The sequence below is a fragment of the Chiroxiphia lanceolata genome, chromosome 9 (genome assembly GCF_009829145.1).
Source record: "Chiroxiphia lanceolata isolate bChiLan1 chromosome 9, bChiLan1.pri, whole genome shotgun sequence".
NCBI classification, from domain to species: Eukaryota; Metazoa; Chordata; class Aves; order Passeriformes; family Pipridae; genus Chiroxiphia; species Chiroxiphia lanceolata.
The window spans coordinates 21,159,516-21,176,666 of record NC_045645.1 but is presented as its reverse complement, the minus strand read 5'-3'; the positions used below and the strand labels follow the sequence as shown (position 1 = coordinate 21,176,666).

Genomic DNA, 17,151 nt, shown 5'->3' with positions numbered 1-17,151 from the left:
AGAGGGCCCAATTCTTGTTAAAGTAGCTTTGTTAGATCTAATGGAGTTACAGTGATTTAAACAAGTATTTGTGAAAGAAATGTATAGCCTGTGATACTGAATGTTATAGATACATAATATTTTCCAGAGAGCAAGACTCTGATCCTGAACCAGTGAAACCTTTCCTACTGAACTCCATCACTTAAGCGTGTTGGAAGTACCAGGCCCAAACTGTGCTGTTTAATGGAAAGTAGATAGTAGAAACAAAGATTAAGCCAGGCTCTTTTACAAAATTACCAGATCAAATCAGAACACCAAACAGACCCAGCAACCTTTAGTAACTGAATCTAGTCTCCATCTTTCCCAATACACAACTGATAACACAGTAATACGACCTACAGAGGTCCAAAGAACATCCAGGATCATTGTCCAATGTAATATCACAGGCTGTGGAACACCTCCCAAGACCTTCCAAATACTTAAGACATTAAAAAACTCAAAGGTCACAATTTCAGGGTGCCCCTTACAACAACAGGGCATTAAATAATACTAAGCTAATGCTCTCAGATCGTCCTAATAAGCAGACCACACACAGGTTCCAGGGTGGGGGAAAAAGCCCTGCAGATCTGAACTGGGAAGGAATTTTCCTCCTAACCTCCATCTGGTGGCTGTTTGAAAGGATGGGAAGATCAACAGAAGTAGTCATCTGTTCGCTGAGATTCACTGTATCAATGTGATGCTGCCAACAAAACACAATGAAAGTAAGTAAAAAGAAGGTGGGCTGCAGGCTTGCTGCTTATCAGTCTGGGTTGACAGTGGCTACAGGACAACCCTTGGGGTTCACTTAATCATTTATCGTTAGGGCTTCTAGAAGTTTCACAGATGTTAATTGAAGTTTAAGCCTAAATGACTGCAAGGCTGGCTTTCTTAAAAGTGTGACAGCAATCACCACTTCAGTATTTATTTTGTAAGGCAAAGGCCATGTTTTATTACTCTGGGTCTACTTGGTGGTTTTCATGCTCTCCACGCTTGCCAGTGTGCGAATTCACTGAAATAGTTATTAGGGCTTTATCAAGAAATAAAAAACTCTTCAAGATGTTAAATTCTTTTTCATGTCAAATTAATGATTGTTAACTTCAGAACACCTTGATTTATTGAGAAACTGCAGTTGCCCATGTGAGGTAATTTTCCAGTTAACTTACAAATCCACAAATATTTGATATTTCATTTTAAGAAATAAAATTTATTTTGCTTCTAAAGAAATTAAGGGGATCAATAATTTAGATTTAAGCTCACTGTATAATGCATTGCATATAGTTCACTGGTAAAAACCTTCTCAGTATTTGAATTCTTTAGTTTTAAAAATTAAACAATTTACATTTTTCCATGTAGTTAGCATCAGCTAAGATTCACAGATTTGTTATCCATGTACTTACCATATATATTTATGAAAACTGTGTAAGCAGTTTTGATAAATCAGAGCCAATGTTAGCTGCCATTAAATTAGCTTATCCAAACATTTTTTACCTTTCTACATATATAGCTGAAGAGGAAAGAATTAGCCTGGCAAAATGACTTTCATACGGGAAGAAGACTTGCACATGTCACTGGAAATCTGCTTATTAAAATGTTCATGTCAACATTTCACTTGTACTTAAACCACAAAAAACTGATTTTAAACTCAGCGAAAAGAGAAATGAGCGTTTCCAATAGAGCAAGACTGTGCTTGACCTAGAAGGGTGGTGAATCCATCAACTCTCTCAGAGGTGAAAATACACTGCATTTTCCAGGATTAAATCTCAGGAGCCCCAGTTCAAGAAAATATTTTAGGCACAAGCTTCTCTGTTTTCTGAAAAGTGCTTAGGTATCTTCCCCATTTCACTGATTTTACACATGAAGTAGTATGAAAGACTTCTCAAGTTGGCAAATCAGCGAGGATACGTATGTTAGGACACATACATTTTGTATGCAGTATGATCACTGTGACCGTGAAAACTGTATTAGTCCAACAAGAATGTTATTTATTTAAAACAAATACCTAATATGTAGCAAACCTGGGTTGGAGCCTACAGTCATTTCACGTGGTACAATTCTCATGGGAGCCCAAGGGAATTCTGCTTTCATTAAGGTGGAAAGTCAACAAATGTTTCACATTGCCTTTTTTTTCCCCCAGACTCTTTTTAAATTAAAGGGTTTTAAATTTTATTTCTGCAGAGTCTAGGCAACTGCAAAGTGCATAGTTGTTTTACTAAGACATTTTAAATATATCAATTGTAAATTAATGTAAAAATTACATATTTTTGACTTATCATTTACTAACTTCCTTGTCTTATGTAGCTACAGCTGCTGTCTTAGCATTTCAGTGTACATGGGAAAACAATGTACTGAATGAGCAGATGAAAAATTCCAAACAGAGTAATTCAGTCATATTCATTAGGCCTATTTAAGCAGCTGAAATTATACAGCCCTGGTGTCATACCAATGATGTCTGTCATCTACATCAAACAAATATGTGGGACAGTGTTTTTTTCCAAGAACATTTGATTGTGTTAATCTCCTCAGCACAGTCATACAAAATCATGACTTGCCTACTAAAGTTCTTATTAGCTCAGACTAATTACTGTCAAAGGAGATCATGCATTTTCTGAATGCGTTGCCAAGCAAAGTTAAAAGGACACGTGAAATGCAGTGCGTGGATGGATCTGTGTGTTTAATCACAAAGTAAAATGTTAATCTGTCAAGTTACAAACTGAAACAAATAATAGCAACCTAAATAGTTTCTGGCTTGAATCTCAGCAATGGATTATAAAGAATATGAAAATATAATTTATCCATCCATAGTCTATTTTGGCATTAAAATATCTGCTAACTACTCTTTTTGCTTCCTGGAAAATGGAATGAAAAAAATCACAATGATAATCCAAAAAAGGTCCTACTGATGCTTATAAGAAACATTAAATAATTAAATTCTCTACTTCTGTTTGTTACTAGAACAGTGTCTTTTGTGGCTACCTGTTAACTACTGACCACTGTAGATGGCTTCCTTTATTGGCTATGTCCAGTCTTCACCTGAAGTGTCCTCACGTGTGCTATATACTGTCTGTGGTGACATGAGAATAATGCATATTCTTCTAATGTGATAAAGATGTTAATTCTTTTACTAATATGCTTCTCTTATTATGTTCTGATATTTTCCCTAATTCTGCAATTTGAATATTTATAGCAGATGCTCATTCTAAAGCACTGTTTTTATCTCAGGATTCCTTTTCTAAATTGACATCATGTTGAACTGGTTTGACAAATTCTGTTCCTAACCTCAGGGATATAATTTCAGTTTCTCCTCTAAGGAGAGGGGAGGTAACACTGCATTTATAGCCCTGTGCCTGGGAACAGAATTACCTGCAATATGTTTTTGTGAAATTTAGTGAATAAAACGGGTTAATAAATATCACTCCCCACATCCTCTTGCTGCAGCTGGCAACTTTTGTGGGTCTTCAGGCAAGTATTCAAGAGTTTGTACTAGTAATGGCAAAAGTTGGGCTGGGAACAAGTATTTAAGACTCAATCTTTTAGTTTTCACATATGTGACCCCAGCGTGGCTCCCTCCTGCATAAGGACAGCACAGCCAGTTTCTCAGGGACTGCTGGGGTAAGGACCCTTAGACAGAGAGTTTCGTCATCATATACGGATTCAAAATGCCTCCTTGGGGCTACCAGGGCAATGGAAATGAGGCAAGAAGTCTACACAGATGTTCTTATCCATTGAAAAAGCTCATTCTGCCTTAACTGGCAAGTAAGCAGCAGTGGTCCCTAGCAGCTGCCAGTGGCTGAAAAGGCACAGAAGAAAAGCCGCAGTTATCCCGGGACTGACCTATGCACACATTTTCATCGTCCAGCTCTGCAGAAGCATTTCTGAAGTAGCCCAGCCTGCATAACTCACAGTGCTGACCTCTAGTGTTGTGCTTACAGCTCACGCAAATGACCGTATTGAGCAGCTCGATGTAACTGCACCGGTTGGAGTGCCCGAAGCATTCACAGTCTTTCAAGGAAGAACAGAAATGTATACAAAATGTATACAGCAGCAGAGTAATAGCACATTACATGCTTAGTAAAAATGAACCATGAGCAGAAATATGAATGAATGGCACATACATGTTAACCAATGTAACATGGACAACAGCAGATGTCTATCTGCAATGAAAGTGGAGTTTGTTTCAGGCAGGTTAGCGTGACCCGACAACCATGGCATGACGTCGAAGGTTGGCTGTTGTTGGCAGACCTGATGGAACTGAAGCATTTGCAGTTGTAAACCTTTCAGGGTTACTGGAGGCTTTATAGTTTCTGCTGATAGAAATGCACATATTTTTGCACATTTGAGATGAGTATAAATCAAGACCCAGGAAAAACTTCCTCATATTAAAAATGTTAAATTTAGTGGACAAAATTGTCAAACTTCATTGTGCCTAAATCCACAACTGTAAGTAAAATAAATCTTTTTCCTGACAGAAATGGTGAGTATTCAAAAATGCTACTGAACTTTGGGTGCTATAATTGATAGGCATTTTGGGAACCAGACTGTTCTATTTCATGACTAAACAAATCTCCAGTTTGACAATTTTGGCCAGCACCTCCTAAAATGATAAACAGAGAAGAAAAGGAAGGAAGACAGTTGTTAGTTGAGAGCTACTTCCACTGTACTTTTCAGGTAAGCATTAACCCATTTTTGTATTCTGAGATGAAAAACAACTGGGCCAGAAAAGATCATGAAAATTCTGAAATGTGTACTGAATAGAAAGCATGCTTACTGCAGCCATCTGAAATGCAGTTGGCATGACAGCCACTTTTAAAAACCCCCTTCATTAGACATGGAATGCTAGTACCTTTTAGTCTTTAATCACAAGCAATGCTTGGCTTTATGCAGAATGAAGGAGAAATTAAGAATGTATCAATAACATTATAGAAGGCATAGCTCCGCTCTGTGTTCTAAGCCTGAGCACTCAGCCCACAATGAATGCAGGAAAGGTTATTAGGATGATCAGAGAAGTAGAGAGTCTATTTAAAAAGAGAAGACTAAGATAATTTTGCTTGTTTACTCTAGGAAACTGATGATAGAAGATATCAATGGGCTATCATCACGAGTTAGCCTTCTGCCATCCTAATGGACAACACTGGCACAAGAACTGGTGTTAACTGGTAGTTCAGAAATTTCAGCTGGAAATTAGGAGATGGTATCTAGCCATTAGGGCATTGAGGTTCTTGAACATTTTCAATTTGTAGCAAAACACACTGATGCTTTAGAGATGTAGTTTATTAACTGGTGGAAGAAATTACAGTATGTTTCCTTCAGTAACAGAGCACTGGATGCAGTGACTTCGAAGGGCTTCAAGGTCTTGAAGTTAACTTATCTTGTAATTAGATAAAGCTGTAGCAGAGGGCGTAAAATGTTTCCATACATGACAGAGGCCAAGCACTTTGTGCTGCCTTTCCTCTGGTATCCTCCTAATTATGCTGGGACACCTAATGAGCCCACTGATTGTTGGAGGTGGGCATCAGATACAATATTTGTGCCTGTCTCTATTTTTATAAAGAAATAACAGTCCTCGTACATGTTTCTGAGCATGGTATGCCCACCTAATACATATATTTCTTTGGCTTTTGTCTGATGTAGTGGACTGTAAATAGACTGCATTTTTTCTTAGACATTTAGCATAACATATGTTTCAATCTTGAGAGCTGCCTTTCTCCTGCCAGGAAACATTAATTAATTTTACATATACGCATTTAGTTAACACATATTTCCCGTTCTCTTTGATACTATACTTCTAAATCAATGTTTTGTGGTTCATGCCAATCTGATAATTTTGATGCCTGTAAGTGCTGGAGTACAGGAAAACATTTGGTGTATCAGTCTCACTTGAGACAAATGAGTAGGGATGAAAAATATGTTAATGTTTGTTGTCTTTTGCAGTTGGTCAGTGTGATTCAGCATCTCAAGTGAGAACTGGCTGTGAGGGACAGAGAAGAGAGATGTAAAAGTGAAAACTAGCACTACCAAATAGGAATCACAGAAAATTGTTAGGATCGTAAAAGTTTATGTGACTGGCTAGTGATAAGCAATCAATCTGATCTTTCTGAGTTTTAGATTCAGAAGCAAGGCTGTCTTAGTCTCTCTGTCTGACAAAGCACCTGTCTTCTACTACCATTAGACAATTTATTTTGGTGAGATGATACTGTATTGGTATGTTTGTCAAACTTGCTAAGCATTTTCATACTGTAGGTGAATCTAGAGGAAATAATTTACCTTGTTTTTCAAATCAGTAACAGGCAACCCAATACTACATTTTATGTTTCCAAAATATGCAGACTATAATGAAAATCAGGCCATACTACATCATCTTTGGTGTTTAAAGTAGCAGAAAGAAATGGAGAATATTCTGTGAATGAATGACTGCACTACTTCCACTCTGAAATTTTGATATGACCTTAATTAATATTACTACTATACATAATTACAAGCACATTACAAAAGCACAAGAAAAAAAAGCTGCACATTAAGTAATTCACTCTGTAACAAGACTTGCTCCAAATGATGATTTAGAGTGAAGAAGCATCTGATAATTATGAAGGACTTGGATGTACACACATGCTCCTAAACATATGCAAAATGACTACCCAAGTTCAGACGTGGGTCATCGATATTAAAGGTAAACGATGAGACCAGTTCTTGTACTTGGTTGCATTTATATATGGGTACTGCTCTTGTAGCTGTGTGAAAGAAAGTCTTTGTCTGAAAGTTAACTTATGCTAAGGTACAGGAAAGCTCTAGGAGTCTTGATCTGACTAGTAAATGCTACGTGGTGTAGAAAAAACCCACAGATAACTTGAAAACAGTTTAACATCTCATTGAACGTAAATAATGGCAAAAGGAAAAAAAAAAGAGGCATGGCAAGTAATGATTAAATAAATTTTGTGGTAATGTTTCCTTCTCCCCTGCCTCCTCACCATTTTGCTAGTGCAATAATTTGCTGCTGTTGGCCTGATCAATGAATCATTTTTACATCCTTCTGTGTTTATAAAAATAAGCTATGTAAAAAGTCCTTATATGATTGAAATGGAATTATTTTCTCTACTGGCTACATGAGGTGCTACACCACTCAAACATAGCACACAGAATTGCATTCAGCATCATGCCAGCTGGGAAGCTAATACTTGTTAGTGTTGTATGGCCTGTCTACCTTATCACATGGTTCACCTTAACCAGAAAGTAGCCTGCTTGTTAGAATTGTCAGAAGCACAACTTAGGTGTTTAGGTACACATCTCTGGTCTAGCAGCCTAACCACTTTTCATGCACTGGCAAAGTCATGCAATCACTGAAGGAGATAGGGAAGAAGTATCAAAATCAGGCTGCACATGGTTTACCAACAGTGTCTTACCAACATGAGTGTCTTACAGAGCTAGAAAATGCTGCTTTCAGTTCTGAGTACCACATGTCAGGAAAGACACAGATAAGTTGAATAACAATAAGGAGTGAATGGTTTGAAAACTAAAATCTCAGAGGAGAAGTAACGATAGCTAGATAGGTTTAATGTGAAGGACAAAGGGAGAAGAGACCGCCATGTTAGATGTGATCATTGTCTTTGGATGACTCAGGAATTGTCAAATTCCTTGCAAACTCATGGAAGCATTGACTCTATCAGCCTTTAAAAACTATTTTCCAATGCAATGATTCTATTGCAACAATCTTGATCCTCTTGCATAAAGTATGATAAAATTGCCCATTGAAGGAGGCTCATGAAGAGGTTGATAATCTAATTGTTTTGTTTCTATAAATTGAACACATTTTGCCCCATTACATCTTTGAGATGACATACTATTGTTGTGAGGACGAGGTTCAGCTGAAGCTTCAGCTGCAACCAGTAAAACATGAAATGCCACCACATGAAACAATGGTAAACACACATGGGAGGGTCTCATAGTTTTTAAACTAAGACAGGTAATGCAAGAGACAGCTATCAGTGTGACTTTCTAATTAAAAGCACAAAGCATATTTCAAGAAAAGTGCATTCAGAAATCATTACATTATTTTTTCTTTTTCATTCTCCAGTGTGTTCTCTGTGTTCTTCTTCCATACACTACAGCAAACAAAGGAGATTTCACTGTAACCTTAGAAATTACCTTTGCTTCATAACAAACAGTATGGCTCATTACCATGATCTCATCAAATAGGTCAAACTAAGTTCAAACATTTTTTAATAACCCTATTCCTTGTTAATATGTATTTCATGAATAATGAGATATTCACAATAGCTACAGAAAGACAAAACATCTTCATACATACTCTTTAGAGATAAACTGATGAGGAAAAACAACGAAGAGATCTCAGGGTTCAGACTGTGAATGACAGATATGCTAATGAAACGGGCTGCCTGTACGTCAGAGAGAATATTGGCATGCTTTATTATGCCTATATAATTCCACTATTTTGATGAAACATTGAACAGTTCAAAATGTAATGCCTACACTCTGAATTTGCACACTTACAATAAAATGAAGATGTAAGGCACACTTACAATGCATTAAAAGACATAACAATGCATTACACTCCATGGCATTTACAGATACTTTTTGAGGACATGGACAACTGATGTTTTCTGTATTGTTTTCCCTCAACTAATCTCCTTATGTTTCCTCTTTTACAATTTATGCATATCAGTGAGGAACACAAGACTCTAGTAAACATCCTTTCTAGGCAAGGATCTGAATGGTCATATTCATACATTTTACTCCTTTAAAAATAAATGCCATGTCACTTTATTTGCCAGACATGACTCTCTAAGAAGCAGATTTATTTTTCTTTTTATGGCCTGTGTTTACGCAACTTAATGCTTCTGTTGTATTCAATGAAGATGCCTCACTAGTAAACTAATGGGTACACTTCACAGATATTCCAGATTCATACAGTGCAATGTTTTCACAACACAGAGCACTATGGAAACACTGTATGAATCCTAGAATGCCTACCTCTCTTGTGGTTTGCAACTTGAACAGAAGAAACAGTTGACATAGCTAATTTGGGAGTAACTGGATAGTAATAAAATGAACAGTAAATTAGAAAAGATATCACATAGGAACAAATCAAAAGATTAAAATAAACATCTTTATTTTCTAACTTTTAAATTAAATTTAACAATGGTTGTTGTTTTCTAAGGAAAGAGTGAAAGATAGAGAAAATGAGTTATATACTACCAGGTATTGAATCATTTGAGCTATAATACCCAAGATCAAGATGGGGAATGTAATTCATATCGACACACTTTGGCAGTTTTGTGTTAGAGATTATTTGGTGATTTCTCCCAATCCATGACAAATGAGTATATGGTAACCAGAGTGGTCTGAAAAGGGTTTTATTGAATTTGTATGCATATTTATTCTGGCCAAATAGTATAAACATGAACCCCACAATAAAACAATTAGATATAGGTAGATTTCTGTAATTATTCTTTTCATACACTATCCTTAAAATCCTAGGATTGTGTAAACTCCTAGAAGTATTTAATCTACAATAAATGTTAAACACTAACAAATGCTGCAAACACACATAAACTGAATAGAAATGGTTGTAACTTTTTGTGTTTTATGTTCCCTAACAAAACATCAAAACTAAAGTTACTTAAGCTCTTTATTTTTGGGGAAGAAACACTGAATAATTCTTTGCTGTTTGAGACGTATTTTGCAACAAAGTCTTAGATCACTCACAGTATAATTAAGCTATGAAATCCATTAGAAATGCTAAGTATAATTTAATTGGGAATGTTTTGATTTAAAATTCCTGTGAATAATGTAGGCTAATCCTTACAGAAAGCAGAGGAACGGAGATCAATCTGGTTTTTGCTGTTTGTTTAAGGAACACATGCAAAAGCTTGGAAAACGTAACATGGGCTAAATGAAGTTGCTGGGATGCTAAGTATCACTTTATCAGGGATATTTAGTTTAAAATATATATGAATAATCTGAACTATAGTACATTGTTAATTCTTGTAGAGAGCAAAGATTAATTAGTATTTTCTGTTTTTTTGGGCACATAGAAACTTGCACATATAACATGGTAGATTTTACATGCATGTGTTTTGATTTCATCATTGTGATCCATAGATTTAATTACAGCCCTTCCAATGTAATTCCCAACACATCTTGTTCGGTTTAGTGGCTCTTTTTCTAGACTGCCTTTTCATTAATTTTATTCTCCACCTCTATGTGTTACAGCACAGAAAGGACACCTTTGAACAGTGAAGGCAAGCCACAGGCCAGATTTCTGCAGGGATTTTTGAAGAGGAAAGGGCAGTAAGTAAGAAGAACAAAAGGACATTATTTTTATAATGAACAATCATTCTGAATGTGAAGTATGGCTGAATACTTCTTCAAACAACAAAGAACCTTACTTTTATTAGTCATAAAAAGTAATTTGTTTCTTTCAATGCTAATCAATGTGCCACAGTCTGTGAGTAATTTTTCGTGTGGCGCTCAAATTATAGAAAACCATGAGTCTGTCCTGCAGAGAACTTGCTTGTATTGTGGATGGCATGAAAGCTGAGAATGCTTCTCAGCTCACTTGGGAAAGCAAAATGGAAACAAGACATTAAAAATGAGTTTGATGTAGACAATGACAATCTTTTTCACTCAAAAATCTCAAAACTTACTCAAAATATAGACTGTGCTGTCGAAACAAGTCCAACATTATCTAGGGCTTTCTGTATATCAGTACTGAGTGTCTACTTTTCCAGACTTTTTGCAGTCATGTGTACAGTCTGATTGCTGGAAGACTCCTTTTTCAGATAAGGTTTGTTTTATAGTTATTTTCTCACAGGATAGCATTACTTAGTACCAGAGAAAAGCGAGTTGGATTATCATTGTTACTACTTTTGCCACCATGTGGGACTCAAAAGCAATTTCAGCAACTTTAGACCACTAGGAATTTTACAACATCCTACCTTGGTTTGGTTTAGAAACCTCAAGGGAAGAAATATTCGGCCATATCCTATCAAACTTTGGAGGATCTGCATGCATCAGGAAAAATCAGGTTTTGTTATTTACATCTGTGTTATTGTACTAAACAGGCAAGCATATGGACAAAGACATAGATTACAAACATCTATTTCTGTACTAGTCTAAGTTGCACTTGAACAGTACATGACTCCACAGTGAACAAGAAAACAAGCAACTGATGATTCCCAAAACACCAAATGGACATAAAATACTGTGCATAACAATTTATCCTCTGTGGTTTAAAATATAATTTTTCATGATGAGAAGATATCCTAGGGCAATATATATGGTTCCAACACCAGGAACAAAACAGGAACATATTCTGTTAAATCTGCTCTGCAGAGATAAAATGACAGTATCAGACAAATATGGATTTCTTATCAAAGACACATATCTTACCTTATCATCCTGTTTTAGGGCCTTTTGAGTGAATTACATATCTGTTATCAGAAGAAATATATTTACCAGTAGAGTGGGCCTTTTCTTCAGCTCTCAAAGCTTTTTGTGTTTCATCTATTTCCTATCACCTCTGCTGATATATTTTACAGCTTAATTTTTTTTTTGTCAAAACATTAAATGTCTACATTTCTTAGAAATCCTACATAACGTGTTACTTGCATGAAGCATCTTGTGTCACAGCAAAAGAATTATCTGTGTCTCTTTAGAGCTTTATCTCCTTTGGTTAATGTGTTACAGGGCTGGAGTAGTGGGGAGTGACAATCCTCAGCGGAAGAGTGCTGGGTGTTGGAGCTGAGAATATGTGAAGGGGATGGGGGCATTGTGGAGGAAGGAAAGAAAACTCTTTTTATTTTCCATTTCCATCTGCCTTGTTTTAAACATCAGACTTGGACCATGTTTTTACTATCTTCTCTGGGTACTGCAGTGGTTGTGTTTTCTCTGAGTCGAACAGAATTTTTCTTAATGGTCACGTCAGCCTACATATGGCTACATAGCTCTCTACATAAGAGAGCTATTCCTTCACTTCCATCTATGAGGAATTCAGTTGGGTAGTTGAGTAGATTGCAGTTGTCACAACTTGGTTGGGCATCAGGGGCCTATGCTTATATATCTTTACGTTTCACTGTTATGTCCATCTTAGTGGGAGACCTGCAGTGAAGCTGTGGCAAAAAGACTGAGGCTTCAAACATCTGATATGGAAGGAGGACATCCCAAAGTTTCTTCTGACCCATTTGTCAAGGGTGAAGAGAAATTGGGTGGGTGAGGCTGTCTGTCTCCAAAGTCCTCCCACACAGAGAACAATTCAAGTAAAAGATGATGACCTGCACTGTGCCATTTACTGTTAGGTAATCTTTTGCAATTGAATGGGTCAAGGTGTAATCTAATCACATAATTACATCAGATTATTGCATTTTTGTGCTTTTTCCTTATCAATCAAGAAAAAAGAAAAACAGACTCAGTTTGGTAGATTCTTGGTCCATATATTGATTAAAAATAACCTGCCTCTACAGGTCAGATCCACCAATTCACACACATAGGAAGTGCAAACACAACAATCAGGGTGTATGACAAGCTGTACTCACTGAGGTGGCATGATAACCCAGCCCTTCCACTGAAAGACTCTACTACCATGCACCTGAGAGACCACCTTTCTCCTCCTGAAACACTGACTGACTGGTTATAGTAAATAAGTTTCAAGCATGCACAGGCAAATTATTTGCACAGTTAATTCACTGTTGAAATTCTGGTAGCTTTAGGAACCTAAACATTTTAAAGGGACTGGACATTAGAGAATACATATAAAAATATATTAAAAAAGCAAAAGCAATCTTTATGGACTACATTGTCCTGCTGTCCCCTGAGCCTTTTTCTCTTTTAGCCCTTGTGCAGCACCAGAGTTATTGCAGAAAGCTGTTAACATTTCAGACTGGAGCTTCCAATATCCTCCTTGTGTTGTTAAGTACAGTGTGGCACACCTAATACAAAAATTCACAGGTATAGTGGTCTTGAACTGAAAAGGCTTAGGTATTATCAGAGGTAAAAGTAATAGTGTCAAAGCTTTGTAATGCCTTAGGACTAACCCTCTGTAATATGTCATTTAGTAAACTGCAGGTCCTACATAGGAAATCAGACACTTGACATAATTGGACTCACTCATATAATCAGTAATATTTCATATATAATCTATTCTCATTATAATTTCTCCAAGTAATCTCATGTCCAAATAAAATCGTTCCTTGTAAGGCAGAAAAAAATCAGTGTTACCTATTTCTTAGTGATCCTGTAAATGCTATAGATCTGTGCTTGTTTTAGCGAACTTAAAATGGAGGTTGTGACTTACCACAAAATAATTAAAAATTCCCTGACCCTTTAAATTAGATAACACTGAGCTGAGTTTCTTAATGGACACCCAAAACAATAAAGAACATATTTACAGTGCCTGGAGATTACCAATTAAGCATTATAACTAGTGATTATTATGACTTATTAGTGATAATTATAACCATCTTAGAAGGGACTTCTGGAGGTCATTTGTTTCTTATGTTTGCCCATGGCAGGGTCAACGCTAAAGTCAGATGAGGTTACTGAGGGTCATATCCAGCTGAAACCAGCTGCTGCTTGGTAATGTGAGAGACTAATGAGACTTAATGCTTATATTATGTGATTTTTTTCAATCTTTGGTAAAGAGGATATCTTTTTTCATATCCTTATTCACGAACTGTATTATCATCAAGATTACAGGTTTCTTGATAAAGGTCTTTCTTCATCTCCTTGAATTGATTTATTTTTTTTTAAGGGAGATGACTTTAAATGCTTTATCTAAAAAGATATGTGAGATGTCCAAGTCAAAGAATGTTGACTGTCATTCCCACATGTATATTGGAGCAGATGAGTCATCCTTTGAACAGCCACTGGGAAGATTCACTTAGCAGCTAGTTATTCTTTCACAGCAACCTGTGAAAATATTTCTAGTCCTTAGAGATTATCATGAAGGATTTTATTTATAGAGAAGTTGACTAGATAAACCAATCTTTTCCAGAACACTTCTATGACTGCACACTGTATTTTGTAATTAGAGTCATTATTTACCAGAATAATTAAAGAATTCTGGTGTAGGTATTCTATAAGATATCCTACGTAAATCTACTGTAATATATTCCATGACAGTTATTGGGGCAAACAAGGCTACAGAAATGTGAAAGAGAGTTTCTGAATGTATGTTTTAGTGTTATTATTTGAAACTGAAGCTACTATAGGCACCTTTAAAAGTGGAGGTATGTGAGCTGTTCAGTTGAGCAGAAAATCAGATATGACATTTTATATTTGCATTGGAACTTTTTGCACTTTTAGTTACTATTGTTCTAAAGCCAATTATATGTAGAAAATAACTATGGGAAAAAAATCTTTCATGAAGTAAGGAAAAACTGATTCCATTATATTTATTAGATTAATTTCCTTTTTCCCTTCCCAATCTGTCAAAATCCCAATCTGACAAAAAAATCTGTCTCAGTAATTCACTGGAAGTGCTGTCTGCACCATGGGCTACATCATAGTTTCAGATCGGGGAAATAAAGGAAATGAACGGGTAGTTTCAGCCCAATTCCAACCAGGCAGCTGCACATGAAAAAAACCTGTCATGATCTTGGCAGGAATTCATCAGCACGTTGTTGGTTTCTCACTCCGACCAAGTAATGAGCTGACATTAAAAATAAAATGCATTCCCACTGAGAGGGGCTATCCTTCCTCAGGGATGAAGAGCAAGGATGATGGAGTGTATGAACACAGTGATGGTGCCTGGGCATCTGTGCTCTACAGCAGAGTAGCGCCTTGTCATCTCCTAAACTGTGTCTGCTGACCCAGCCCACAAACAATGTATTTGCTGTAAATTACTACTAATAAATCAGTAAGTCTTAAATCATGCTCACTAATGGTAAACAGGGAGCACTTGTGTTGGCAACTATAATTATTAATTTGATTTTTAATAACAATAAGGAACCCTAGTGAAATATTCTGATTAAGGTGCTTTCTAACTTTCCTCCTGTTTAAAACACAAAAAAGTATAAGAAAAATTGTCAATGTAAACTTGGTGATTCAGTAGAAGTTCATGTCTCCAGCCATAGAAAGCTGCCCTTGCCACTGCCTTTTTTAAACTGTAAGTAGGCAACAGTAAATAGCTGTTCTAGGATATTAAAAAATATATGCTGGGCACAGTGGAGTTACAACAGTGGTTTTAGGTGTTAATATTGAACAAAAAGCTAGGAATAATAAAAAATAATGTTCACTGAAATCAATGGCATATTTAGTAAGTGATAGAATAATTGGGTGTGTTTATATCAGATTGTGTTCCACCACTTCTTGCAAGCATCACACTATCATTATTACAGCATTTCTATCTCCTTTTGTCTTTTTGAAGTCATGATAACCTACCTTACATAAAATTTGCCTTTCAGCACTTTCATTAAACTGCCAAACTGAAAGCATTGAAAGAGAAGAAATGCTGATTTTTTTTTTTTTAATCACCCCTTTATTTTATTAAGTTTTAAAAAAATACTTGCCAATATTAGGCAATCTTTCTTGGAGCAATGTAGGAAGTTTCATACCTGTTCCTTTGAAGAAAGGAGAATTCTGCATAAATGTGAAGATGTGGTTGTTTTATGGCAGCTCCTCAGCCATAACAGCTTTTATAACTGTTGGAAGAATTTAAATGCAATTAGTCCTTTATGTGTCCACTTGTTGTAGACTAAAAAAAAGTGATCTTTTTAGAGGATTAAAAAAAAAAGATAAATCTAGCTCTGGAAACTTTCAGATATCAGAAAAAAAGTCCATTGACTTGAATAAATTGTTGGCTGATTCTCAAACTAATGAGGGCTGAGGGAATTCTTCAATTTTAAGTATTTCCACTAAAATGTTTGTAGAAGTGCACAATGAATCAAAGCCTTTTTTGAATGAAATATTTAGGTAAAAATCTCATGAAACAAAAAGTAAACAATTTTGTTGATAGTTTGCAGGGGTTGCTCCTTTTTATTTGGATCGATTCTGTTTCTTCCTACAAAAATGCTGAAATTGGCTAGTCAGTTGAGATTATTGTACAGTAATACACAGCTGATGAACAGGAAATCAAGACTTTTTTTTAATAAGTGCTATGCTGATTTGGAAATCTCATTCTTTCCTTATACTCTGTGAAATAAACTGATTACATGTCTAAGGGACAGAAAGAAAAAGGTGAGAGGGTAATATCTAGAAGTATGTTTTTTTCCCAGCAGTTTCTCCCTAAGCTTTATGGCTAATTAGATTTTAAAATATCTTTGTGGATCATGCCTGCTCTCTATAAACTTCCTTGAATGACTGAGCTAAACTTGCATATTTTAAGTGCTATGTATTTTGCATGGGTACCACGGTACATATTGAAATGTTGATATCTTATTTTCTATAGTGTCCTATCATTTCATTGTTTTTTAATGGTTAAAACAAAGATAGCTGTCAACTGAATAATTTTCCCTATATTACAGCAAATCAAAAAGCATTGAAAACTCTGTTTGACTGACAGACTGTTTTTAACTAACCCATGATGATGATGGTGAACTGGAATGAAGAATGAGAAACAATATTAAACTGTCAGTGGCTGTGTCTATGAGACTGGTGAGAACAGCTCTTCTTATCTGTTAAAATTGGTGGATCTGGTAAAAGAAAAACTGAAACAAAGGTTCTCCCAAATCCCATCCCAACAACCTGTCAGTGCTCCCTGGAGCAGCACTGGTGGTTTCTGACCCTGCACTCAAATCACTCTGCTGGGATGTTTTCTGCTCAGCGCTGGGGCCAGTTTTGCTTCCTGAACTTCAAGGGTGACATCCTAGTTACACAGAAAAAAAATGGCCTTGTTGTGAATCCTACCAGGTAAAACTACCCATTATGTCTTTTATTTGGACTGTTAAATTTCTTTCAGATCCAGTGTGTATCATACCATAAAGGCTATCCGTATTTTCTTTCAGCTCAGTAATGTTTTAATATAATGGAAAATCTAATTTTTAAAACAAAAGATTCTGAGTGCTTCAAAGTACTAGAGTAAAAGAGGGAAAACAGATACTGCTAGTGGCTTGATGTTATAATCAGTTATTTAAATAAAGTGATTGCCTTAGACTAGGAGCCTGATTAACAGTATTATTTATTAAA

At 36.1% G+C, this 17,151-nt stretch overlaps 1 protein-coding gene and 1 long non-coding RNA gene across 10 annotated transcripts in view; one reads left to right on the top strand and one right to left on the bottom strand.

The window, feature by feature from the left end:
* The window catches only part of NTNG1 (netrin G1), a 149,750-nt gene that overhangs the window by 27,553 nt on the left and 105,046 nt on the right, over window positions 1-17,151 (bottom strand). For 3 of the 8 annotated variants that reach the window (XM_032696414.1, XM_032696417.1, XM_032696415.1), the window contains exon 6: window positions 3,850-4,017. The exons of 1 other annotated variant lie outside the window; for it this stretch is intronic. In XM_032696414.1, coding sequence (XP_032552305.1) covers window positions 3,850-4,017 — 168 coding nt within the window. Of the gene's footprint in view, window positions 1-3,849; window positions 4,018-9,000; window positions 9,061-10,967; window positions 11,034-17,151 lie in introns of all 8 variants that reach the window. 4 more of the 8 variants (XM_032696416.1, XM_032696419.1, XM_032696421.1 and 1 more) reach the window with 3 other exon arrangements.
* Window positions 1-17,151, top strand: part of LOC116790907 — a 42,485-nt gene that overhangs the window by 3,646 nt on the left and 21,688 nt on the right. For both annotated transcript variants that reach the window (XR_004358531.1, XR_004358533.1), the window contains 2 exons: window positions 10,243-10,320; window positions 16,491-16,875. This is a non-coding gene — a long non-coding RNA (uncharacterized LOC116790907). The remainder of the gene's footprint in view (window positions 1-10,242; window positions 10,321-16,490; window positions 16,876-17,151) is intronic.